This window comes from Arachis hypogaea, chromosome 17 (genome assembly GCF_003086295.3).
Source record: "Arachis hypogaea cultivar Tifrunner chromosome 17, arahy.Tifrunner.gnm2.J5K5, whole genome shotgun sequence".
Lineage (NCBI taxonomy): Eukaryota > Viridiplantae > Streptophyta > Magnoliopsida > Fabales > Fabaceae > Arachis > Arachis hypogaea.
This window is the reverse complement of record NC_092052.1, coordinates 77,397,784-77,423,885: the sequence shown is the minus strand read 5'-3', so window position 1 is coordinate 77,423,885 and position 26,102 is coordinate 77,397,784. Positions and strand designations below refer to the sequence as shown.

General features: G+C 38.1%; 1 protein-coding gene across 26 annotated transcripts; it reads right to left on the bottom strand.

Annotated features, from left to right (window-relative positions):
• LOC112767020 (uncharacterized) lies at positions 1-24,826 on the bottom strand. 26 transcript variants are annotated; one of them, XM_072222936.1, is made up of 10 exons: positions 24,270-24,823; positions 24,079-24,181; positions 23,783-23,895; positions 20,421-20,513; positions 19,934-20,135; positions 3,050-3,650; positions 2,712-2,956; positions 1,991-2,617; positions 1,512-1,880; positions 1-1,196 (listed from the first exon to the last, which is right to left on the bottom strand). In XM_072222936.1, exons 6-8 carry the CDS (start codon positions 3,357-3,359, stop codon positions 2,462-2,464), a joined length of 711 nt encoding a protein of 236 aa, XP_072079037.1. In that variant the 5' UTR covers positions 3,360-3,650; positions 19,934-20,135; positions 20,421-20,513; positions 23,783-23,895; positions 24,079-24,181; positions 24,270-24,823; the 3' UTR covers positions 1-1,196; positions 1,512-1,880; positions 1,991-2,461. The 26 variants fall into 26 exon arrangements, 14 of the variants coding, with proteins under 14 accessions (XP_072079037.1, XP_072079040.1, XP_072079047.1 ...); XM_072222939.1 differs by lacking the exon at positions 20,421-20,513 and having other exon boundaries at positions 24,079-24,147; positions 24,270-24,826; XM_072222946.1 differs by lacking the exons at positions 19,934-20,135; positions 20,421-20,513 and having other exon boundaries at positions 1-236; positions 1,169-1,196; positions 1,512-1,912; positions 24,079-24,147; positions 24,270-24,826.
• Positions 24,827-26,102: the final 1,276 nt, after the last annotated feature.

Genomic DNA, 26,102 nt, shown 5'->3' with positions numbered 1-26,102 from the left:
TTTTAAATCAACTAATCCTTACTTCATAAACTTGTCACAGAAAAAAAGTGTTTGATCACATGATAAACTCTAACAAAATACCAAAAATCAAAGTCTCATCCACTAGCAATTTCCTAATACATGAATTACAATTCCAACATGGGTTACATTATGTACTTCCTTTACACTTCATTACAAAATATAAAACTTCATGATTACTGATCATCATTGTGACCGAAATTATTTTCACTACTGCCCTGCATAATTTTAAATATTGTTGTGTGTTAGTGCATCTTATATCAAACCAAAAAATGAAAAGACATATATTACACATTAGCAATGTTAGTAGCAATAATTGTTTTATCAACAAATTGCCTTATAGTCATACAATAATTGTAACCAGGAAAGGCTAAAACTAATCATATTTGCAAACAAATATTTCAATTTTCTTGCACAATCTCTATACAATATAACATAAAGTGAACAGTTTTAAATAAAATGAATAAATTTATTTCCTATTAAACCAAAAGCACAAAATGAAGCATTAAGTGTGCCACGAACAAGAGATTATCCATACAATTTTGAATAGAGAGATTATCCACACAGCATATTTTACATTACTTCCAACCTTAGTAGGTTGATTTATAAAAGGAAAAATAATACACAGAATTTTAACAAGTCAGAATATAGCACTAAAACCTGATTATTTTTTTCATTGGATGGATCAACACTTATTGAATGAAAACAGGATGTGGATAAATAGAATGAACACCAAAAATCATGAATATGTAAATACCTGAAAGCCACTATACTTTTTTTGTTCTTAAAGTTTTCAAAAAGGGAAAGGGTACTGATATAGGAAGCTAACAATAAACCCCCCCCCTTTTTTTTGTTTTACTGCAACTGTCACATGTTTTACTCAACAATGGCTTGTATCACCCTAACTCCTAATATATTTCACAACCAAATTAACCATTCTTGTAGCCCTATACTGCACCTGTAGTCACATGCACCATAAGTTTATACTAGCAACTAGAGAATCAATACAAATTGCATATGGATCAATTCTATAACCGATTCCTTCTTCTGATTAATATTTAAGGTAGGAAAAGAAAGAAAGAAAGAAAGAAAGAAAGAAAGAAAGAAAAGATCAATCCCCAATAAATAAATCAAGCAAAATGAGATATACCATGAGAGCCATTAATTCTTTCTGGAGTCTGCAAAAATCAAAACAAACAAAACCATTAAAATTCAATTACGGTTTCTTTTCTTTTCCTTTTTCCAATTTGATTAAGAAAAAGTATAAATCTTCAAAGATTTCTCATGTTTTCCAAAATTGAGATTCAATGCCACACTAGATACAAAACAAAACACTATTAAAAAGTCAACAACTTTGAATTCAGATTCCAATTCAACACCATTAGCACCATTTATAATCTTTTATCTCACTATCAAATATCCAAAATCAACAACAACAATAAGTCAACAACTTTGAATGGAAATATATCGAATATCCAAAGATAGTTACTTACATCTTTGGATGGAATATGAGTTGATTCGGAGGAGCGAGGAGTATTTCTTGGTCTGCTACTTGAGGTATCCAAAGGAGAATTTTGGGCAGCTTGCACTAAGGCTGCTACCTCTTCCTCACTCATTCCAGGGTTGACTTGGTGCACCAATACCATTAATAAACTACATACATCGTCCATCTTCTTCTCTAATGATGAGACCTTCTCATTGTATTCAACTTTGACTTGTCAAATCTCCTTATCCTTTTTAAGAGAGCTTCTTGTACTCGAAGCCCCATAACAACGAACTCGACCTGGTTGGTCCTTTCTTAGCACTCCTACAAATGCATCCTCATCATTTTTCCCTGCCTCTATGCGGGTTTGAAGTTCAGCCTATCAAAAGTGAGGAGCAATAAAATACAAAGCTGCATTAACTCAATATTAATAGAAATCACTATAGAATTTATATTGTACAAATCCAAATACAAATACAAACAACTCACAATTGTGCTTTGTGTTTTAGCATCAATTTCTTTTCCTTTTTTACTTGTGCAAGTTGCTATGAAAACTTCAACTCTTGATGGTTCTTCACTGTTCTCTTTAGAGTACATATAGAAAAATTTACATGAAGCATACTAACTAGAAAACTACAATATGAATATAAATGAGAAATCACAAAAAAAAATAAGTTATATTATCAGCTGCTTGCGCACTATTCCAAAATTTGTGGATCCCATCCGGTGAGGACATGTTTGCTTTGAACTATTTTCAGCATTCTTAGTAGACACAGCCTAAATATAAATATAAATATGAAAAAGAGATGTTATTATTCTTAATAAACATGTTTTCTTATTTTTTCAAAATCACATTACCTTTTTTCAAAACACCAAGTTTAATCATATAAAGAACTAAAGGACAATATTACCTTGACAGTCGAAAGACTCCAATACCGAATTAGTTTGCGAAATTGAACCTCAGGGATCTCTAATGGTTGGTTCTTTACCTTTTCTTTCTTTGTGTTGTACTTCAAGAAATGTTCCTTTTTTTATTTTGCCTTTGTATTTTTTCCATGAACGACAAAATCCCTTTATTACCCACCGCTTTGAAGTTATTGGAAGAATGAATTTTTGCTAAACAAGATAACAAATTAGAATGTCAAAGGTTAGCATAAATAAAGTAACAAATAAATTTTAAAAAATTATCTATAATGCTATATTTACATACATTGGCATACTGCCACATGTCCTCTTTGAGATTTTTAGGCACACCATGCCAACTAGTATATAGCAAAGTCACAAAACAAGTATTTCTGACTGTTGTGCCCAAAAGTTGGTTGAGATTAGATACGACCTCCTTGATTGGACCTACAGGCTGCCCTCCAAAAAATTCCACCTCCCGTCGATCATTAAAATCAGTGGCATGAAGCTTTTTGCACATAGTCTTTCCACGAGTTTTCTTCTTTATTGTGCCTAAGTCCGATTAAAATAATAGAATTTTAACTCAAATCAACTTAGAAGTAATACAAGCTATATTTTGACAATAAGGTAAAACAAGAAAAGCACCTTCATTTCTAGATTGTCCTCCATTACCTTCATCATTTGCAGCATCATCAAGCTCATCTTCCTCATCTTCCTCATCTTCTTCATCTTTCAAATTTATCCCATGTACCTTAAAATACATGTCAAGACTCATTCTTTTTTTCGTTGAACTTGCACTTAGCTCACTTGTATCTTCTCCCTCATCATAAGAACTTAAATCATTTTGTTCCATTATATCAACTTCAACAGTCCTTTGTTTCCCAGTTTTGGAGGTCTTTTCAGCATGAAACATTGTCCCGTTCCCATTATGTTCACATTCTTGAAAAAGTGACATTGGTTGGACCTTCTTTTTCTTCTTTGGAGTCCTAGCTTGCTCTTCAATGGCATCTTCCACGGTTGTGATGGTTGGTTTCTTGTTTGATCTTTTGGGTCTTGAGCTTGGAAGCTAGCCTTCTTATCTTCAGCCATAATCTTTTCTCTTTTAATATTGTATTGTTGTAGCAATTCAGCACTTGACCTCACTTATGTAACCTCAAAGGAATTCTTTTTTTTTGGACTTTTTTCTTTCATTTTTTGTGCTAAGGTACTTATCCATTTTCTTTTAGTGATCTCTCCTTTCTCCATTCTGCATACACAAAAGAGTTGCAATGAAAAAATATTATTTTATGAATAATTAAATGAACATAATCAACATAAGCGAGTAATTAAATAAGAAAAATAACTAAAAAAAATGAGATGTTTAGAATTCTACCAAAATAGCATTACATGAAAACATGTCAAGATGTTTCAGAATCAGAGTCCTCCATGTACTCGTATTCGCTTTCCTCATCTTCCTCGCCACGTTGTTTGGCAAACATATTTGAAGCTATATCTATAATGGTTTCTCGTAAATCATTCCTCACTAGATCAACTTCGCCATTATCATTTGGGAGACTGGGAATCACTTCAGGTTCACATGGATCCCTTGCATATATTATGAGGGAATCAGACTCAAGGTCATCACTTATCTTAAATAAATCTCTTGGAATTGTTTTCATAACATAGTGTTTGTCACTCACATATGGGTCTTGCACATAAAAGCATTGGTTTACTTGGGATGCTAGCACAAATGGTTCTTCTTAGTAGCATTTTTTACTGAAATACACATATGAGAGACCAAAGTTGTCTTTTGCAACTATATACCACTCACACTTAAATAGGACTACCTTAAATTGGCCATAATAATCTAATTCAAACATATCAACTATTCTACCATAGTAGGTTACTTTTGTTTCAATTGGGTTCTTATCTTTCACAGTAGCAAAACTAGGAGTCAATGCCTCCAATGTGACACCACTATTTTGGGTTTTACGTCTTGCATCACGGTGCCTTGTATGGAACCTATACCCATTGATAACATAACCTGAAAATCTTTTTGCAACTCCATTTGGACCCCTAGCCAACCCTTTTGCCCAACCAGGCACATCCTTTTTCATGGCATAAGTTTTAAACCATTCTGAGAACTGTTGACTATGGTCTTTGGCTTTCTCCCACTTTGTTCTTCGTGGATTGTTATCATTTACTGCCTCCTCATGCTCTCTGAAGATCAAATATTCATATTCTTATTTGTTAGTAGGGTAAAATGTTATGATTGAGGTCTACGAAATGACAATGAATCAAACAAAATACCTCATGTAGACTTCGATCTTATCACAATTGTTTAGGATGTATGCATGACCTTGTATTTCTTATTTTTCATCTAACATGAACAAATCTCCCATTTTTCCACCCAAAGGACATCCTTTACTTGGAAACAAACTAGGAGTTCGCAGCTCATCTGAAACAGACTCATCATTGTTTCAAGGGACTCTGTTGAATCTTGTCTAGACATCTTCATGCAAATATCTTGAGCAAAAATTAATACACTCATTCCCCAAATATCCTTTGGCAATGGATCCTTCTGGACGACTTCTATTACGAACATACGATTTTAGTGTGCACATATATCGTTCAACAGGGTACATCCAACGATATTGAACTGGACCACCTAACATCACTTCATTTTCCAAATGGATAGGCAAGTGCACCATTATGTCAAAAAAGCTTGAAGGAAAATCCTCTCTAATTGGCATAATGTCTTAGCAATCTCTGCTTCTAAGTTAACTACATCATCTAGGCTAACTACCTTTTGACATATCTGGCGAAAAAATGAACATAATCGAACTAAAGCGATGGCAACATGGTCAGGAAGTATGCTTTTGATCGGTACTTGCAACAAGTAATGTAACATAAAATGAGCATCATGGGTAATGTAACTAGAAATCTTCTTTTCTATTTGCTGCACACATCGAGCGATATTGGAAGCGCTGCCGTCTGGTAATTTTTCCCCTTTTAACACACTACAAAAGATTGTTTTCTCTACTGCAGTCATTGAGAAGAATGCCTTTGCTAACTTAGTTCTTTTACCATCATTCGTATCTTTTGGTTGAAGGTTTTTCCTGATACTCATGTCTTTAAGGTCAAAACGCGCAGCTGCATGATCTTTTGTCTTTCCAGAAATATCCAAAAGAGTTCCAGTTATGCTATCAACTATATTCTTCTCTATGTGCATGACATCAAGGTTGTGACTAAACATGTTGAACTTTCAATACGGTAAATAAAAAAAGATTGACCGCTTTTTTCAATTTGAAATGCCATTCTTTGATCTCCTTTGCTTCTTCCCAAAAGAATTATCTACCCCATGCAATATATCAAATACAGTTGTTCCATCTAACAACTGCGGTGGAGACCTAAGTTCAGTTTTTCCATTGAAAGATCTTATATTATGTCTCCATGGATGGTTCATGGGTAAAAACCTTCGATGATCCATATAAACTGTCTTGTGGCTATGTTTCAGATATATAGAAGAAGTCTCATCATTACAACACGGACAAGCCAATTTTCCTTTTGTACTCCACCCAGATAATATAGCATACGTAGGGAAGTCATTAATTGTCCATAAAAGACATGCTCTCATGTTGAATGTTTTGTTCTCTTTGGAATCATATGTTTCGACACCTAACTCCCACAATTTTTTTAATTCTTCAATTAGTGGTTGAAGAAAGACATCAATATCATTTCCCGGTGATTGTGGGCTATGAATGAGTAAAGAGAGCATAAAATAATCAGACTTCATGCTCATCCAAGGGGGTAGATTATACACCATTAGAACAATAGGCCATGTACTATGTGTACTACTTAAAGTTCGAAACGGATTGAACCTGTCGTTTGCTAAGCAAAGTCTCACATTACGAGGCTCCTTTGCAAAATCTTCATGTCGACTGTCAAATGATTTCCAAGATTCACCATCGGCAGGATGCCTTAACGACCCATCTTTAACACGTTCATTATGATGCCAAGACATAGCTTCAACCGTCCTTGTGCACATAAAAAGCCTTTGAAGTCTGGGAATCAGGGGGAAATGCCTTAGAGTTTTTGCAGCAACTTTACGAGGCTCTTTAGATGAGGTAGTATCGTCCTCTTCTACATGATGCTCAATATAACGGGATGTTCCACAGACATGGCAAGATGAGTCATTCTCATACCCGTTCCGATACAACATGAAGTCATTGCGACATGCATCGATCTTTTGGTAGTCAATACCCAAATTCTTCACCATATTCTTCGTTTTATCAAAAGAAGTAGGAATATTCAAATGTGGCATTCCTTCTTTCAATAATTCTAAGAGAGAAGTGAACGATGCATTACTCCAACCATGCAAGCATTTTAACAAGTAAAGACGGATGGTAAAGGATAATCTTGGGAATCCTTTACATCCAGGGTATAGTTCTTGGCTTGCCTCGTCTACCAATTTATAAAATTCTTTTGCACCTTCGTTAGGCCCCATGTTATGTCCATCAACTTGTGTATTATCTCTGAATCTATCACGTAACAACTCATCAATGTTATCATTGCAGTTATATTCCTCATCTGTGTTACTGTCAACATCCATAGCAACAAGTGATTCCCCATGATTAAACCACCGCCTATAACCTTTTATGAATCCATTGTATATTAGATGGTCATACATGACATCTCTCCTTAACCAAAGTCTATTACAACACTTTGCACATGGGCACTGAATTTCTTTCCCTTAAGGAATTCCTAGTGATGAAAAAGCAAAGTGTAAAAACTTTTCTACACTGAGTTGATATTCTTTTTCATGACATGGTGTATCCATTCAATCCTTGGACACATCCATCGAAAATCTATATATTTCAAATAGACAGCTAAATTTCTAGTTTGAAGTCCTTACTGCTAGTCTCACTAACTACGAGTTTAGCTTCCTAATTAACTAAGAGACAACATTTTCCAAGTCTCCAAAATACTTTGAAGGCATTGGACATAAAATAGCAAAGAAAATTAAATTTTAACAATTCTTAAAGAAGGTCCTAAAGTGAGTGCCTCAGGAAAGCACTTAAGTTGTACGCATAACATTAATAACAAATTAATAGATATATTTAAATTCGCATGAACCAACCTTAAATATTGTCTTAATCCATACCACAACAGCACCCACAACTAGAAAATGGATTAATACAGACAGATTTACAGACAGATTTAGTCTTTATTACAGACGGATTTTTGATTACCGACGAATTTTGTCCCTCTGTAAAAGCCTCGTCGGAAATTATTTACCGACGGATTTTTTTCCGTCAGAAATTACAGACGGATTTTTACCAGTTACCGACGGATTTTCCCTCTGTAAATTCTCCATCCATTTCCCTGAGACGACAAACTTTCCGACGGATTTTTCGTCGGTAATTACAGATGGATTTTCTGACAGATTTTTCGTCTGTAATTACAGACGGATTTTCTGACAGATTATCTGTCCGTAGTTACAGACGGATTTTCCGACAGATTTTCTGTCTATAGTTACAGACGGATTTTTCGGCGGATTTTTCGTCTGTAATTACAGACGGATTTTTCGACAGATTTTCTGTCTGTAATTTGAACCTTATTACAGACAAAAAATCCGTCTGTAAATCCGTCAGTAAGGTAAAATAGAATTTTTTTTAGATTTTTCCATTGCAAAATAAACTTGTTTTCATTCAAAATATATATAAATTTAATAAAACAAATTTTTATTGATAAGAAAAATAGAAACACACACCAGTGAGTACAAAGCGCTTTCTTTATAATAAGAAGCAATTATTTCCATGCAATAATACAAACTGAATACATTAGATGACAAGTAACTACTAGTAGACTCATCAGAATTCAATATCCTAATTTATGGATGTAACACCCTACCATACAGAGTCTTATGCTTAAGTCATAATTCAGAGATGGCAAGGTATTACGACCTCTAAAACAAAAATTTAGTACGTATAGTAGTATGAATAATTGATTATAACTAGGAGCCTTTGTAGAAAAAGGGGTAAACAAAAAAACCGTAACTCGAAAGCGCAACACTCCGATCGATAACGCAACGAGCAAAGGATAAGTTAACGCGAGATTATATATATAAGGAGTGTCAAAAACGGGAATATCAAGACTCAAAATCCGGCTGCGAAGATAACCGGTCCGAGCATAATAATATATACATATAATAAAATAAGGAAACCCCAAAGAAAACCCAAAGGGACACAAATACAGAAAACCTATTCTCCAAAATCCCCTCTAGAAGGAGTCATCACAGTTTGTATTATTTAATGGAGATAAAAGTATCTAAACAAGATATATAAACCAAAACAGAGTCCCGAGAACAAAGGATCTTCGCTAATCCAGAAGTCTCCAGCATGCCTCAACGAGAAGCCTCGCGTCCTGTATCTGAAAACCACAAAATCCGCATGGGTGAGAACCAGAGGTCCCTAGTACGGTAACAGCTTCCACATATATAATACATAATAATAGAGGAAAGCCGAAGGCAATCCTAGAACTTCCTCCAGGTAATATCAAAGCTTATAAACAAGCTAAACCGTAAGTGGCAACTGACTAAAGATCCTTCAGTCTAACTAATACTTCCCTTTCCAATTCCTTCAGACCTCCCAACCACCAGCAGGAGTATAATATAGCAAACACAGTTATATCAGACAAGAGATTTACAAATAGGAACAGATAAGGCATTTAGGCAATTAGCAAGTAATATGCAGTCAATAGGCAATCTCAAACAATTCATGTAGTATGCTTATGATGCATGCCTGTCCCTAGTGGCTGATGATATCATCTGTCGGTTATAGAGCCAACCCGACAAGTCCTGGTAGCTAACCATTGGACTGTCCCTCTGTCGTGCATCCCCAACTCGAGTTATGCTCATCATAAACTTGATCATAATCATGATCCATATCCATCACCCTCACTGGTGAATATTTATGGGGGCGAGCTCATCCGGGCCTTTCACAGTGCCTGGCCACACTTATGACATAGGGTCAAAAGAGCTTTGAGTCTCAACCTGGAGCACGTGGTGGCTAGTCACTGCTTCCTTCAAGGAAAACCCTCATCTCCGGTAGTGGAAGTGCAAACATTCACAATTCATTCAACAGCATATATGCATTTATACTTAGCCATAATCATGGCTCCGCCGTAACACGGCAATAATCTAGCCATCCGGCTCACGGTTAAATCCATAACCAGCCAATTCATTAACAATTATGGCCCTTCGGCCCATGGCATAACAAGCACTTCCACCGCCATTCTCCGCATCTCACATAATCATCTTTGATCCTCATGGATCATTCATTTTTCCCTTGCTCCACTCGCAAGTTACCACATTCACTAGCCCTTTTCCTCATGCTAGGCATATCATAATGATTTAAGACATAAGTGGTGAGATCGGAGGCTTAAAAGTATGAAATTTGGCTTTTAAAACTCAAAAATCAACTTTGGGATGAAAACAGGGCCATGCGTACGCGCACTCCACGCGCACGCGTGGATGGCCTTAAAAATCATCGACGCGCAAGTGTCATACGCGCGAATGCGCGGTTGAAAAATATCCAAACGGCGCGCAAGCGTCAGCCACGCGTACGCGTGGGTGCTCTTGCGCCCAGGCACAAAACTGGCACAACTCTCTGGAAAATAGCTGGGCATATGGCGCAGCGCATCGACGCGCCCGCGCACGCCACGCGCACGCGTGGATGGTGCTTTCTAGAAGAATGGCGCGCACGCGCCAAGTGCGCCTACGCGCGGAGGGTTATTTTGCTAAAAATCTTCTAAGTTAAAAGCTGTAGATTTCACAGATTCAACCCCCAATCTTCCGACGGTCATAACTCTCTCATTTTAAATCATTTTTCACCCGTTCTTCGAACGGCATGGACATCCCAGATCCAATTTCATTTCTAAACAAATTTGGCACAAATCAGAGATCCGTAGTCCAAGTTATGTCCCGTCAAAGTATGCCCAAAAACCATGTTTTCATACAAAACCATAAAGTGCCATTTTCAAAAACAAGCCACTTTCAAGTCTTTTCAAAATCAATCAAAACATGCCAATTTCAACCCTTTTCTTTGAAATCATTCAAAATGTACCAAAATCAACAACAAGCCATCCTCAACTCACACATTGACACTTTACCAAAATTTCCAACCCTTTTAACACTTCTCAATCAAATGGCTAAAGGACAAACACAATATCATGTCATACATCCTTCATCATTCCAATTTCCAATAATTCCATTTCCAATCAACCATCATTATACATAAATCATCATCATACTCACCATCAACATGGTACCACCCATCAATTCAACCTCAATCATCCATCAAGCATATATCACAACATGCATTTCTCATATATCACACAATCAAGGCATCAATATTCATAATCACATATATGATCACATCATATATCTCAACCATTCAACAACATCAACAATTCAATGCCTATCTTAGGGCCTCTAGCCTAAGTATTTCCTACCACATTACATATTAGATACGGGAAACCGAAACCATACCTTAGCCGATTACCCAAGCTCAACCGGAGCACTTCTAAACCACTTGGCCACAAGCTCTCAAGGTCTCAACACCTCCAAGAACAGATTTTATCACACAAAACCCTCTCCCAAGCTTTCCAAAATCACCAATCAAGCTCCAATATTCACATATACACAACCTAAGCCACAATCATCATACCCATACACAACATCTCAATACCCAAACATCATAGAACAACAAATTACACTAGAGTTGAGAATCTTACCACACCCAAGGTCCAAGGAGACAAGATTAACCTTCTCCTTCAAGAGAGTTGGGTCCTATAACATCAAAGAACCCAAAATCTCAACATTTTTGCTCATGAAACTCGAAATCAAGGGCTAGAATTTCGAACAGTAAAACGTGGCTTACCTCAAGATTAATTGTATGGGTTTTGTAGAGCTCTCCGCGGTGAACGCGTGGCCGCAAACGGAGCGGCAATCGGAGCTCTAGATCAAAAGTTATGGTGGTTTGAAGATCAACCAAGGGAGAGAACTTGAGAGAGTGTTCTTCCCCCCTCCATACCAATTTCAGCGTGTTTGAGTGTGTTGTGAGGAGAGAGAGTGCTGAAAACTAGGGTTTTGGTTTAGTTTAGTTGGGCCAAGGGCCCACTTTGGGTCCGGTTGGACCGGTTTGGCCCGTTCTGTCCAATCTTGGTCCGATTTCTATAAAATTGGTACCGAAATTCTCGTCTCAATCTCCTCTATCACATTTAGCCATAAAAATAACATTTTTGGCTTTCTAGAATAAATTCTCATTTATGGGTAAATTAGCCGTTAATTAACCGGGTCTTACATTCTACCCACCTAATTGGGAATTTTGCCCACAAAATTCAAATGCAATTACCTGAGAATAAGTGCGGATAATCCGTTCGCATCTCCGACTCAAGTTCCCAAGTGTGTTCCTCAACACCGCCTCGACTCCAAGCCACTTTGACTAATGAAACCTCCTTTCCACGCAACCGTTTGATACTAGTATCATCAATTCTGACTGGAGCCACTGGAAGCGTCAAATCTTCCCTTAACTGAACCGATTCGGGTTCTAACACATGGCTAGCATCAGGGGTGTACTTCCGAAGCTGCGACACGTGAAACACGTCGTGCAGGTTCGAAAGATGAGGTGGTAGAGCCATCCGATATGCCACCGGTCCAATCCTCTCCAGGATCTGAAATGGACCAATGTATCGAGGATTCAACTTCTTTGCTTTAATCGCTCTACCTATTCCTGTGGTCGGAGTAACCTTAAGGAAAACATGATCTCCTTCCTCAAATTCCAAGGGCTTCCGCCTCTGATCGGCGTAACTCTTTTGGCGACTCTGTGCCGTAAGCATCCTATCTCGGATTTTCTTCACTTGTTCAGTGGTCTTAGCTATCATCTCCGGCCCTAACAAGCCTTTCTCTCCAGCTTCATACCAACATAGCGGAGATTGACATTTCCTCCCATACAACGCCTCATACGGAGCCATTCCGATGCTCGCATGGTAACTATTATTGTATGCAAACTCCACTAACGGCATATACCGATCCCAACTCGCCGGTTGGTCCAAAACACAAGCTCTCAACATATCCTCTAGTGTTTGGATCGTCCTCTCGGATTGACCATCTGTTTGAGGATGGTAAGCTGTACTCAAGCTTAATCGGGTTCCAAAAGCTTTCTGAAATGCACCCCAGAACCTCGAAGTAAAACGAGGATCTCTATCAGAGAGTATAGTAGCAGGTACACCATGAAGTCTCACAATCTCTTTTATGTATAACCGAGCTAGCTCCTCAAGGGTGTAAATCATCCAAATGGGTAAAAAGTGAGCTGACTTCGTCAGTCGGTCCACGATCACCCAGATAGCATCAAAACCAGTCCTAGTCCTTGGCAATCCCGACACAAAGTCCATTGCAATACTTTCCCACTTCCATTGCGGAACCTCTAAGGGTTGCAACATCCCGGAAGGTCTTTGATGTTCAATCTTTACCTTTTGACAAGTTAAGCACTTTGAAACATATTCCGCCACATCATTCTTCATACCCGGCCACCAAAACATCGCCTTTAAATCATGGTACATCTTAGTACTTCCCGGGTGAATGGAGAATCCGCTTTTGTGTGCCTCCTTTAAGATATCTTGCCTCAAAGTGCCAACATCCGGCACAATGATCCTACCCTTGAATCTCCATAACCCGTCTTTTTCTTCCGACACTCTCGACTGTTTTCCTTGCTCGATAGCCGGTAACACCTTCCATAACGCTTCATCATTTTCATGAGCCTTTAGGAGTTCGGACTTAAAGTCACTCGAGATTTCTAATCGGCTCAAACACAAGGTTCCGGATACTTTTCGAACACCAATTTTTAGACTCTCGAATCCCTTGAGCAACTTCTCCTCTTGAAGCATCATCCAAGACGCATATAACGACTTTCGACTTAACGCATCCGCCACTATATTCGCCTTTCCAGGATGGTAATTTAACTCAAAGTCATAGTCTTTCAACAATTCCATCCACCTCCTTTGCCTCATATTAAGCTCTTTCTGATCAAAGAGGTATTTCAAGCTCTTGTGATCGGAGAAGACTTGGAACTTAACCCCATAGAGATAATGCCTCCACACCTTCAAGGCAAACACGACCGCAGCGAGTTCCAGATCGTGCGTAGGGTAACTAACTTTATGAGGTCTTAACTGTCGTGAGGCATACGCCACCACATTATGATGCTGCATCAGCACGCACCCTAGACCCTTTAACGATGCATCACAGTACACCTCAAAAGGCTCGTTCGGCTCAGGTAACACTAACACAGGTGCAGTGGTCAACTTTTTCTTCAATGTCTGAAAGCTCTCCTCGCACTCAGGAGTCCAAACAAACGGAGTGTCTTTGCGGGTTAACTTTGTCAACGGCAAGGCTAATTGCGAAAAGCCTTTGATAAACCTTCGGTAATAGCCAGCTAAACCCAGAAAACTCCTTATCTCAGTTACTGTGGTTGGTTGCCTCTAATCCATCACAGCTTCCACCTTAGTTGGATCTACGGCTATTCCCTTCTTACTCACCACGTGACCCAAAAACTTTACCTCACTCTTCCAAAACTCACACTTAGACAGTTTTGCATAGAGTTTCTTCTCCTTTAAAATCTGCAACACGGTCCGCAAGTGTTCCGCATGCTCTTCTTCAGTTTTGGAGTAAATTAGTATGTCGTCAATGAAGACAACAACAAATTTATCCAGAAACGGATGGAACACTCTATTCATGTAATCCATAAATACTGCAGGAGCGTTCGTCAACCCAAAGGACATTACAGTATACTCGTAATGACCATAACGAGTCCTGAAAGCGGTCTTAGGGATATCCTCACCCCTCACCCTTATCTGGTGATAACCGGATCGCAAATCGATCTTAGAGAAAACCCCAGCTCCTTGTAACTGATCCATGAGATCATCAATCCTCGGCAATGCGTACTTATTCTTTATGGTGACCTTGTTCAGCTGCCTGTAATCCACACAGAGCCGCATACTTCCATCTTTCTTCTTTACCAGTAACACTGGAGCACCCCACGGGGAAACACTTGGTCGGATAAAGTTCTTACCCAACAATTCCTCTAACTGAGACTTTAGCTCGGCCATCTCTAACGGTGACATCCTATAAGGAGCACTTGAGATTGGTCCCGCCCCAGGCACCAACTCAATAGCAAACTCGACCTCTCGGTTAGGTGGAAATTCCTCAATATCATCGGGAAACACTTCCGGAAACTCACACACTACCGGAATCTGATCCAACTTTTGATCATCACCCGAAACACCAGCGGTTAACAACAGGATACCCTGACATTCGATTCCAGAACAGTTCACCATCATCGAATTCAAGTAATAATTATTCACCACGACCGGCCCTTCTGTATCCTCCGGCATAAAGTACACCGACTTTGTAGAACAATCAAGCAGGACATGGTTCCCAGATAACCAGTCCAATCCCAAGATAAGATCAAGACTGATCATCGGTAAGCAGATTAAATTATGGACAAAATCACGCTGCTTGAACCTAAACGAAACTTTCGGGCATCCTAGCCTAGTTACCATGGCCTCATGGGTAGCATTATACACTTTTAAGTCATAACCTAAGGTTACGATCTTCAATCCTAACTCATGGGCTTTCTCAAATGCAATAAATGAATGCGATGCTCCCGAATCAAATAAAGCATTTAAAGTTTGACCAGCCATTTCACAGTTACCTCGAATGAGTGTCTCGGATCCCTCTGCACCCACAGCTGAGGTGGTGAACACCCGACCAGTCTGTTGTGCTTTCCCAGCACCTTGCTTTTGCTTCTCCGGAGAACTTGTGGCTTTATGCCCCGCTTTTCCACAATTGTAGCACAAACCCCATCCGGCCTTGCATGGTACTCCCGGATGGTGACTTTCACACCTAGTACAAGCTTGATCATTCTGAGGCTGCTTCCCAAACCTTTTCCCTTGGGAGTAGTTGTTGTTGGGCCTCCTAAAAGAACCTCCCCTCTTGAAAGATGGACCTCTAGGTGCAAAGCTCTTCCCTCGGTTCTGTGGAAATGATCCTTTGTGACTTCCTTTCTCAGCGGCTGCCCTCTTCACACATTCTTCAGCAACCCTACACTTGTTCACCAATTCGGAGAAAGTCCTAATCTCCATTGGCCCTACCGAATCGAAAATATCGCTCCGAAGTCCTCCTTCGTACTTAACACACTTCCACTCCTCATATTCCACCGGAGTCCCTTGACACATACGAGAGAATCTGAACAGCTCCTCAAACTTGTCAGCATACTCAGATACGGACATAGTACCCTGCTTCAGCTGCAACAATTCAAGCTCCTTGGCTGTCCTAGCAGAAGTCGGAAAGTACTTCTTATAGAACTCCTCTTGGAAGACGTCCCAGGTGATATAATCATCACCCTGCTGCAGGAGGCGTCGGATTCCTTGCCACCAATGCGACGCTTCACCAGTGAGCAAATAGGTAGCGAACTCCACACGCTGCCCTTCAGGTACCACCTGCGCTTGCAGTGCTCGTTCCATAGCCTGAAACCATGTATCAGCTTCAGTCGGGCTAGTAGTTCCTTTGAACTTCGGGGGATTAACCTTCAAAAAGTTCGCCAGTGTCATCGGGCCCTGAACTCTACCTCCGTCATTACCATAGTTGTTCATCTGTTGACCAAGAGCCTCAGCAGTGGCTTGCATAGCAGCAACCATGTTCTCCAACGCAGTCATAAAATTCATCGGGTCATTAGGGTTAGTCTCCGGTGCACGAGCATTTGTATGTCCTCTCCCACGGCCTCTACCGCATCCACAAGGCGCCATCTGGTTCCTATACACACCAAACAATCGATATTAAGTTGATCAGTCTCAATATCGGAAGTTTAGTGCTTCAAAGTCCCAAATGCATGCTCATGAACGTTTATGCCAACCATATCAAGTAGATATACTAACAGCACATAACACACATACAGAGAATGCACAGAAGCATAGTCAGTCCATTCCTCAGGCTCTACAGGAACGAACTGCTCTGATACCATAATGTAACACCCTACCATACAGAGTCTTATGCTTAAGTCATAATTCAGAGATGGCAAGGTATTACGACCTCTAAAACAAAAATTTAGTACGTATGGTAGTATGAATAATTGATTATAACTAGGAGCCTTTGTAGAAAAAGGGGTAAACAAAAAAACCGTAACTCGAAAGCGCAACACTCCGATCGATAACGCAACGAGCAAAGGATAAGGTAACGCGAGATTATATATATAAGGAGTGTCAAAAACGGGAATATCAAGACTCAAAATCCGGCTGCGAAGATAACCGGTCCGAGCATAATAATATATACATATAATAAAATAAGGAAACCCCAAAGAAAACCCAAAGGGACACAAATACAGAAAACCTATTCTCCAAAATCCCCTCTAGAAGGAGTCATCACAGTTTGTATTATTTAATGGAGATAAAAGTATCTAAACAAGATATATAAACCAAAACAGAGTCCCGAGAACAAAGGATCTTCGCTAATCCAGAAGTCTCCAGCATGCCTCAACGAGAAGCCTCGCGTCCTGCATCTGAAAACCACAAAATCCGCATGGGTGAGAACCAGAGGTCCCCAGTACGGTAACAGCTTCCACATATATAATACATAATAATAGAGGAAAGCCGAAGGCAATCCTAGAACTTCCTCCAGGTAATATCAAAGCTTATAAACAAGCTAAACCGTAAGTGGCAACTGACTAAAGATCCTTCAGTCTAACTAATACTTCCCTTTCCAATTCCTTCAAACCTCCCAACCACCAGCAGGAGTATAATATAGCAAACACAGTTATATCAGACAAGAGATTTACAAATAGGAAAAGATAAGGCATTTAGGCAATTAGCAAGTAATATGCAGTCAATAGGCAATCTCAAACAATTCATGTAGTATGCTTATGATGCATGCCTGTCCCTAGTGGCTGATGATATCATCTGTCGGTTATAGAGCCAACCCGACAAGTCCTGGTAGCTAACCATTGGACTGTCCCTCTGTCGTGCATCCCCAACTCGAGTTATACTCATCATAAACTTGATCATAATCATGATCCATATCCATCACCCTCACTGGTGAATATTTATGGGGGCGAGCTCATCCGGGCCTTTCACAGTGCCCGGCCACACTTACGACATAGGGTCAAAAGAGCTTCGAGTCTCAACCTGGAGCACGTGGTGGCTAGTCACTGCTTCCTCCTAGGGAAACCCTCATCTCCGGTAGTGGAAGTGCAAACATTCACAATTCATTCAACAGCATATATGCATTTATACTTAGCCATAATCATGGCTCCACCGTAACACGGCAATAATCTAGCCATCCGGCTCACGGTTAAATCCATAACTAGCCAATTCATTAACAATTATGGCCCTTCGGCCCATGGCATAACAAGCACTTCCACCGCCATTCTCCGCATCTCACATAATCATCTTTGATCCTCATGGATCATTCATTTTTCCCTTGCTTCACTCGCAAGTTACCACATTCACTAGCCCTTTTCCTCATGCTAGGCATATCATAATGATTTAAGACATAAGTGGTGAGATCGGAGGCTTAGAAGTATGAAATTTGGCTTTTAAAACTCAAAAATCAACTTTGGGATGAAAACAGGGCCATGCGTACGCGCACTCCACGCGCACGCGTGGATGGCCTTAAAACTCATCGACGTGCAAGTGTCATACGCGCGAATGCGCGGTTGAAACCAAACGGCGCGCAAGCGTCAGCCACGCGTACGCGTGGGTGCTCTTGCGCCCAGGCACAAAACTGGCACAATTCTGGCACAACTCTCTGGAAAATAGCTGGGCATATGGCGCAGCGCATCGACGCGCCCGCGCACGCCACGCGCACGCGTGGATGGTGCTTCCTGGAAGAATGGCGCGCACGCGCCAAGTGCGCCTACGCGCGGAGGGTTATTCTGCTAAAAATCTTCTAAGTTAAAAGCTGTAGAATTCACAGATTCAAACCCCAATCTTCCGACGGTCATAACTCTCTCATTTTAAATCATTTTTCACCCGTTCTTCGAACGGCATGGACATCCCGGATCCAATTTCATTTCTAAACAAATTTGGCACAAATCAGAGATCCGTAGTCCAAGTTATGTCCCGTCAAAGTATGCCCAAAAACCATGTTTTCATACAAAACCATAAAGTGCCATTTTCAAAAACAAGCCACTTTCAAGTCTTTTCAAAATCAATCAAAACATGCCAATTTCAACCTTTTTCTTTGAAATCATTCAAAATGTACCAAAATCAACAACAATCCATCCTCAACTCACACATTGACACTTTACCAAAATTTCCAACCCTTTTAACACTTCTCAATCAAATGGCTAAAGGACAAACACAATATCATGTCATACATCCTTCATCATTCTAATTTCCAATAATTCCATTTCCAATCAACCATCATTATACATAATCATCATCATACTCACCATCAACATGGTACGACCCATCAATTCAACCTCAATCATCCATCAAGCATATATCACAACATGCATTTCTCATATATCACACAATCAAGGCATCAATATTCATAATCACATATATGATCACATCATATATCTCAACCATTCAACAACATCAACAATTCAATGCCTATCTTAGGGCCTCTAGCCTAAGTATTTCCTACCACATTACATATTAGATACGGGAAACCGAAACCATACCTTAGCCGATTACCCAAGCTCAACCGGAGCACTTCTAAACCACTTGGCCACAAGCTCTCAAGGTCTCAACACCTCCAAGAACAGATTTTATCACACAAAACCCTCTCCCAAGCTTTCCAAAATCACCAATCAAGCTCCAATATTCACATATACACAACCTAAGCCACAATCATCATACCCATACACAACATCTCAATACCCAAACATCATAGAACAACAAATTACACTAGGGTTGAGAATCTTACCACACCCAAGGTCCAAGGAGACAAGATTAACCTTCTCCTTCAAGAGAGTTGGGTCCTATAACATCAAAGAACCCAAAATCTCAACATTTTTGCTCATGAAACTCGAAATCAAGGGCTGGAATTTCGAACAGTAAAACGTGGCTTACCTCAAGTTTAATTGTATGGGTTTTGTAGAGCTCTCCGCGGTGAACGCGTGGCCGCAAACGGAGCGGCAATCGGAGCTCTAGATCAAAAGTTATGGTGGTTTGAAGATCAACCAAGGGAGAGAACTTGAGAGAGTGTTCTTCCCCCCTCCATACCAATTTCAGCGTGTTTGAGTGTGTTGTGAGGAGAGAGAGTGCTGAAAACTAGGGTTTTGGTTTAGTTTAGTTGGGCCAAGGGCCCACTTTGGGTCCGGTTGGACCGATTTGGCCCGTTCTGTCCAATCTTGGTCTGATTTCTATAAAATTGGTATCGAAATTCTTGTCTCAATCTCCTCTATCATATTTAGCCATAAAAATTACATTTTTGGCTTTCTAGAATAAATTCTCATTTATGGGTTAATTAGCCGTTAATTAACCGGGTCTTACAATGGATAGCTTCATTCTTTCTTGAGCTTCATTCTTGCCTTGGTGAAATGCTTGCTCCAACTCAAGTTTAGTTGGTTGTCTTGATCCATCATCACCAGCATAAGTTCGGGCACCGTACGGACTGTCACCCTTCACTTCATTCATCTCGAACATGCCGCCGCCGAATGTATATCCGATTGAGGCAGTCTATCTCTGCTTCAAACTACACTTAAAGGAATGAGGGGAATGGTTATTCATTGAACTTTATCATATATTTATGAGCCAAAAAAAAACAAAAAAACAAAAGAAAGGGTAGGAAATAAATGAATGTAAGTGGAGCAATGTTTTCATGGTTAAGGCGATACCACTTATAAGTTCTTTCAGAGATTCTAGAGAGTTTTAATTTGTTATGTCAACTAAGCATTTGTTGATGATCCACTTAGAACTTTGAATTGCTATAATTATTATTAAGATATAAATATCAAATATAGCAAACAAATATACTCACAAGGGCCCATTTTTCAAAGCATGCTCCTTTGTAAACTTGCAAGCTTGTTTCACAGCAAGAACATCCATGCTCTGATACCATATTGTAACATCCCTTCCAGCAAAATATCTTGCTTAAGTCAGGGTATTTCTACTAGAAAGAACATTACGTAACCTTTTCTAGTATTAATTACTTAATTATCGAGCCTTTGTATCGAGTTCGCGTTTTAGTTTTAAGGAAATGCCAGAAAATTTTTGTTTTTATTCAGTAAAGTCATGTTTCAAAGATTTCCAACAAATAATAATCACATAAATATTATTAATAATAACTCTTAATACAAAAGAAACCAAATAAAACTCAAATACAATATACTAAACCTACCCCTCTATGTAAAATAAAATCTCAAGGGACGACAGCGAGGGGACTCTATGAAAGCAATTAAAACCGTAAAGAAGGCCTACTAATCGCTTGCAGCTTCATATTGCATCTTCAAACCTGTGTCACTGAAAGGGTGGAAAATTTGGGGGTGAGAACCAAACCACATGTTCTCAGTAGAGGTCGAGAATGCCGTGAAAGTAAAGAATAAAACGCAAATAGTTAATTTCATTCAGTGACATCTAAAGGAAAATTAACCTTCTTTAAAAGCATTAGTTAATTATTCAAAATCCTAGACCAATATTTTCTTTATAAAGCTCTTAAAAGTTTTCATAGACTGTATGAATGACCAACCTGTTCCAAGCATAGGTTCATTAAGTCTATGCTGAACCAGTTTGATTTTTTCATATTTTACTAGACCATAACATAAAAGAAGTTACCTATGCGGTATAAATGATCATCCTACTCCAAGTATAGGTTCATTAAGTCTATGCTGAACCAGTCAGGTACTTTATACAGAACTAGACCTCAAACGTACCAGTCACGGCTTCAGGCCCAAACAACTCAATCAACATCCAATCACCACAATCCAAACAATCAGTTACAAACACAGGTAATGAGGTTCAAACACAACCAAAAGCAATTACATCAAGTATAGCAATTAGCAATTAAACAGAATTATTCACTTAGGCAAACCAATTACAATATACACACCCAAACAATGTCACATAGATGCATATGATGAATGTCTAGTCCTAGTGCAGGCCATGAGCTCATGTGTCGGTTAGCACCTGCATTCCTGACATTTATCCAGTCACGAGTTCACGATTTTCTGAATACGATTTTCCGTTCAAATAAATGCGCATATAATTATTAGCAACTCTATTGAGACAGCCTCTGCTTTCTACTCTCAGGAAATATAATCTTGGGAACGGAAAATTGCTGTACGTATCCTAGTTTCCCTACAGAAGCTCTTGGGTTGCTTTAAGCAACAGATAAATAAATATTATCTCTTGGGTTGCATTAAGCAACAAATAAGCAAACAATATCTCTTGGGTTGCCTCAAGCAACAAACAAACATCTCTTGGGTTGCTTCAAGCAACAAACAAATAAACAAATATCTCTTGGGTTGCCTCAAGCAACAGATAATCATACAATAAGTACTTTACTCTTTCCTTTTTCTTTCATAATTGCAAATACGCAAGCGGGACTAGACCCACGCCCTTGCCAACAACCTCATAAACCAAATAATCTTTTCTTAAAAGAATTAGTGAAGTTATCATCAAGCCTTAAATTTATTTTAATTAAATCCTTATACTTTTATAAAAATTTGGACATAATTTCCTCTAAAAATAGGACTTAGCCACCCTTTCGGGTCCTTCTTTCTCAACATTTCACCAACCTCTTATCAGCAATTGCCACAACAATATATTCTCAAAAACATTTGATAATAGTATAGAAAATCTATTTTCTTAAATTCCATATCCAAGTAATCACCAAAACAACATCGGCAATCTAATTTCAATTTTATTTTTAAAATATCAAACGAATTCGGAATTATGAAAACCTTATATCCATGCGACCGTTTCGGATTAAGCTTTTTATTAAACTAAAAATCACAAATTTTCGCTGACTCTAGCTTTGGAAATATAAGCAAAACCGTGACTACTCTGTAGTGCCTTAAAATCAGAAGACAGCAGCAACTTACAACATTCGAAATTTCGTATAAAATCCAAATTAAATCCAACCACCTTCAAAATTAATGTGGTTAAACATAAGTTATCCAAATTTCTTTCTAAATTAGTTCCAGGGTCATACCATTTTTAATGAAGAAGTAACGTAGCTTCGAAGTTAGGTAATTCTCTGCAGAATTCTGTTTTACAAATCATTGAACACAACCTCTTCCAAGTCCCATAACTCCCTTATTAAAACATGGAAAACCCTGAAATTTAAATCACATATGCTAAACATACTTAATTTTCACCTCCAATTGGTTGCATCTCAATATCTATCCAGGATCAAAACTTATAAACTCTCAAAGTTACTAATTTAAGAAAACAGAATCTGGCTTTTTCTGCATAATGCATCATCTTTCAAAAATTCGTATCTTTTAAACCACAAGTTCAACCATTCTGAAATTTTACGACATTAAAATAATAGGACTAAAGTTTCATTTAAATTTGGTTTCGCTTCAAAATTCAATTCGGAACATTCACAACAGAGCCAACAAGTTACTGCTGTTCCAAAAATTCTGCAGTAAAAATCAGATCCCACAACCATTACTCAAAAATTCACCATAAATCTTATATTTAACGAAAAGATATCAAACTCTCCAATTCAGTCCCAATTATTCCCAAATTTAACCAGGACTTGGTTCAACGCAATTCTGATCATCACAGAATTAGTTACAGTCTTTCAAAGTTACTGTTTTCACTTAAAGGTAATGCAGAAAATCAGATTTTATGACTTAACTTTGAAAAATCATAACTAAATTTTCAGTTAATACGAAATCTTCAAATTTAAATCCTAACAACTACACTTGTTAAAGTTTACTCAGATTTTAATCTCATACCATTTCGATCGCTAGCAAATTACTAGGCCATCCTCAAAGTAACCATTCTATTTTGAAAACCAGATTCTTAATAATAGTTTAGTCTTTTAGGCCCTAATTCTTCAACAATTCTCAATCCAGTATCAAATATATCAAATGATTATCTTAGTTTCAACCATTTATACATAATCAGTCAAAACCACAATCCTCTACTAATCTCAAGTCACTTTCACAGCCATAGCAATATACCAAACAACCATTTCAACAACCAACAATCAATAATTCACTCATCTACCATACATAATTACAATCAATTCAATCACAGCACCAAGCACAATCGCAATCACAATCCAACATTCATATAATCAATTAATTACTCACAGCTATTAATACTATTTGCAGTTATTCAGTAAACCTTGTTGGCATTCCTAAATTAAAATCATTTTAAACCCCCTACCTCGATGTCGCAATCGCATACTTTAACGTAACAACTCTCTTCTCTTTTAGTTTCAGGGCAGTAGCGGTAACTCTCACGCAACCGGAACAGCAACAATATTAGCCTTCGCAGCACTGACCATGGTTGCAATAAAATAGAGGATTCAAATTGGATAAGAATCACAAGCAATTTCAGCTCTAGGGATTCAAGACAAAGCAAGAACTAAAATAGAATTAAAACTAGAACATGGCAACCACAGCAGTGACAAAACAAAACGTGTAAATGGATCAACCCTAAGGAGAAGATAAGACCAGTACCCAGATAACAAAATCAGAATCAGTAATGGCTTCAACCGTCCCATGGCAGCACCAGCTTCAATACTCGACCTAATTGTAGCAGTAAATAGGAGCCAAAAAGGGGCTGAGCAACAAAAATATAGGCAACCATGATTAAAACAAGCACATGGAAGAGAAACAAAGTATAATCAGAGTAAGGGTGGGAGTGTTACGGTTTCAAAAATGGGGAAATTGGAATTAGAACAAGGAGAAGGATCCTAGCTTAATTGAGAGTTGGTGGCGGCAGCTTGCTTTCTCCGATGACAAGCTCCATCCACTGCAGCTCCAAAAATCAAAAGGACAGGGATTAGAAGCAGGAACCGCCGTTTTTGTAGCAGCTCCAAATCAACAGCAACGGTATTACCCTCCCCGTCAGTCTCTCTTCTCCGTTATTCTTCCTCTTTTCCTCTGCCCTAACCGACGTTGACAGTGGTGAGGGGAGCTTCAGCAGCGGCGGCTAGAAGTGCGACAGCCTCCCTCCCTCTTCTACTCGATAGCAACAGCAGCGACGGTGGCAGTGACACCCACCGGCACTGCTCCTTCCTTCCCCTCTTCCATCTGCATCTCGTGCTCTCTTACTCCCTCTTCCCCTGTTTCTCAGTCTCTCGTCTCCCCCTTTTCTCCCTCTATGCGTTATACTATTGAAAATGTGTGGTGAATTGTTGAGTGTAAATGAATGGTAAGGAATGAAAGAACGTGGATCACTTGGGAAAAGGGTTAGTGGTAGTGTGCGTATGCGTTTGTGATTGGTTAGGGATTATACGTATTAGATAATAATGGTACGTATTAAAATAAGAAACATAAGACTAGAAAAAATATATACAAGTAACATAAATTTTATAAAATATTTGAGATAGAATAACAATTTAAGATTCAAATATAATACTATAAAGATTACTTTCAAAACGCATAAGATTTTATCTATCAATCTATTAACGAGCTCAAATAATTATTTTTAATTTAAATTATAAAATAAGCATACTAATCACATTTTATAAAATACGGTTTAAATCCGAAAATATCAATTATTTAGGTTATACGACATAATTTTTTTCATTACTTTCCTTTTACCAAAACATTAATTCCAATTTATATAAAATAACTCTAATTATGGTAAAGATTGTACATAAACCTTAATTAACTTAAACCCAAAGTATTTATAAAAATCAATTTAATCATTTTCTAGTAAATTAATCTCTAAGAGTTCAAACTAATAAAATAAATCATAATTTATTCATAATAGAAATTTCTTAAATTTAATTATATAACACTTCCAGTACTGAATTCTAATTTGAAATTAGATAAAATAACCAATTATAAAAATTTACACAAAAATATTAATTAACTTGACTCCGAATATTAATAAAACTAATTTAATTACTCTCAATTGATTAATTTATAAAATAAGATATCAAATCAATAAAATAAATCGTAACCTTTCAGAATAAAAGTTACTTAAATTAAATTATACAATTCTTTCTTATTTTTCAATTACTAAAATTATACAAAATATTCTGTTATAATAAGGTTACTTAAAAATATTAATTGATTCAAAATAAAACTATCTCCGAATCTATTTAATTATTCCTAACAAAATAATTTCTAAAATTACAAAATTTAAACTTAACAAGATAAAATCACAATTTATTTATATTTAGATTTTAAAAAATTGCGGGATGTTACATTCTATCCAACTTACAAAAATTTTCGCCCTCGAAAATTGATATAAGATGGAGAAAAGATTTATATTCACATCCCTTTTTGAATATTTTAAAGAGATCAAGAAATTCATATCACAAACATAGAAGAAAATATACTAGGTGTTGCAAAAGTTGATAAAAATAATTTCACGCAAACCAAATTTCAAAATTCAAAATCAAATAGGCACAATATTCGTTCAGAACACTTAACAAAGTATGACCACTTCCTCTTGTCACCTCAAAATTCCACAACTCCTTATAACTTTGTATACTGACCACATTCAATTTTCGCACGTACAAATTGCA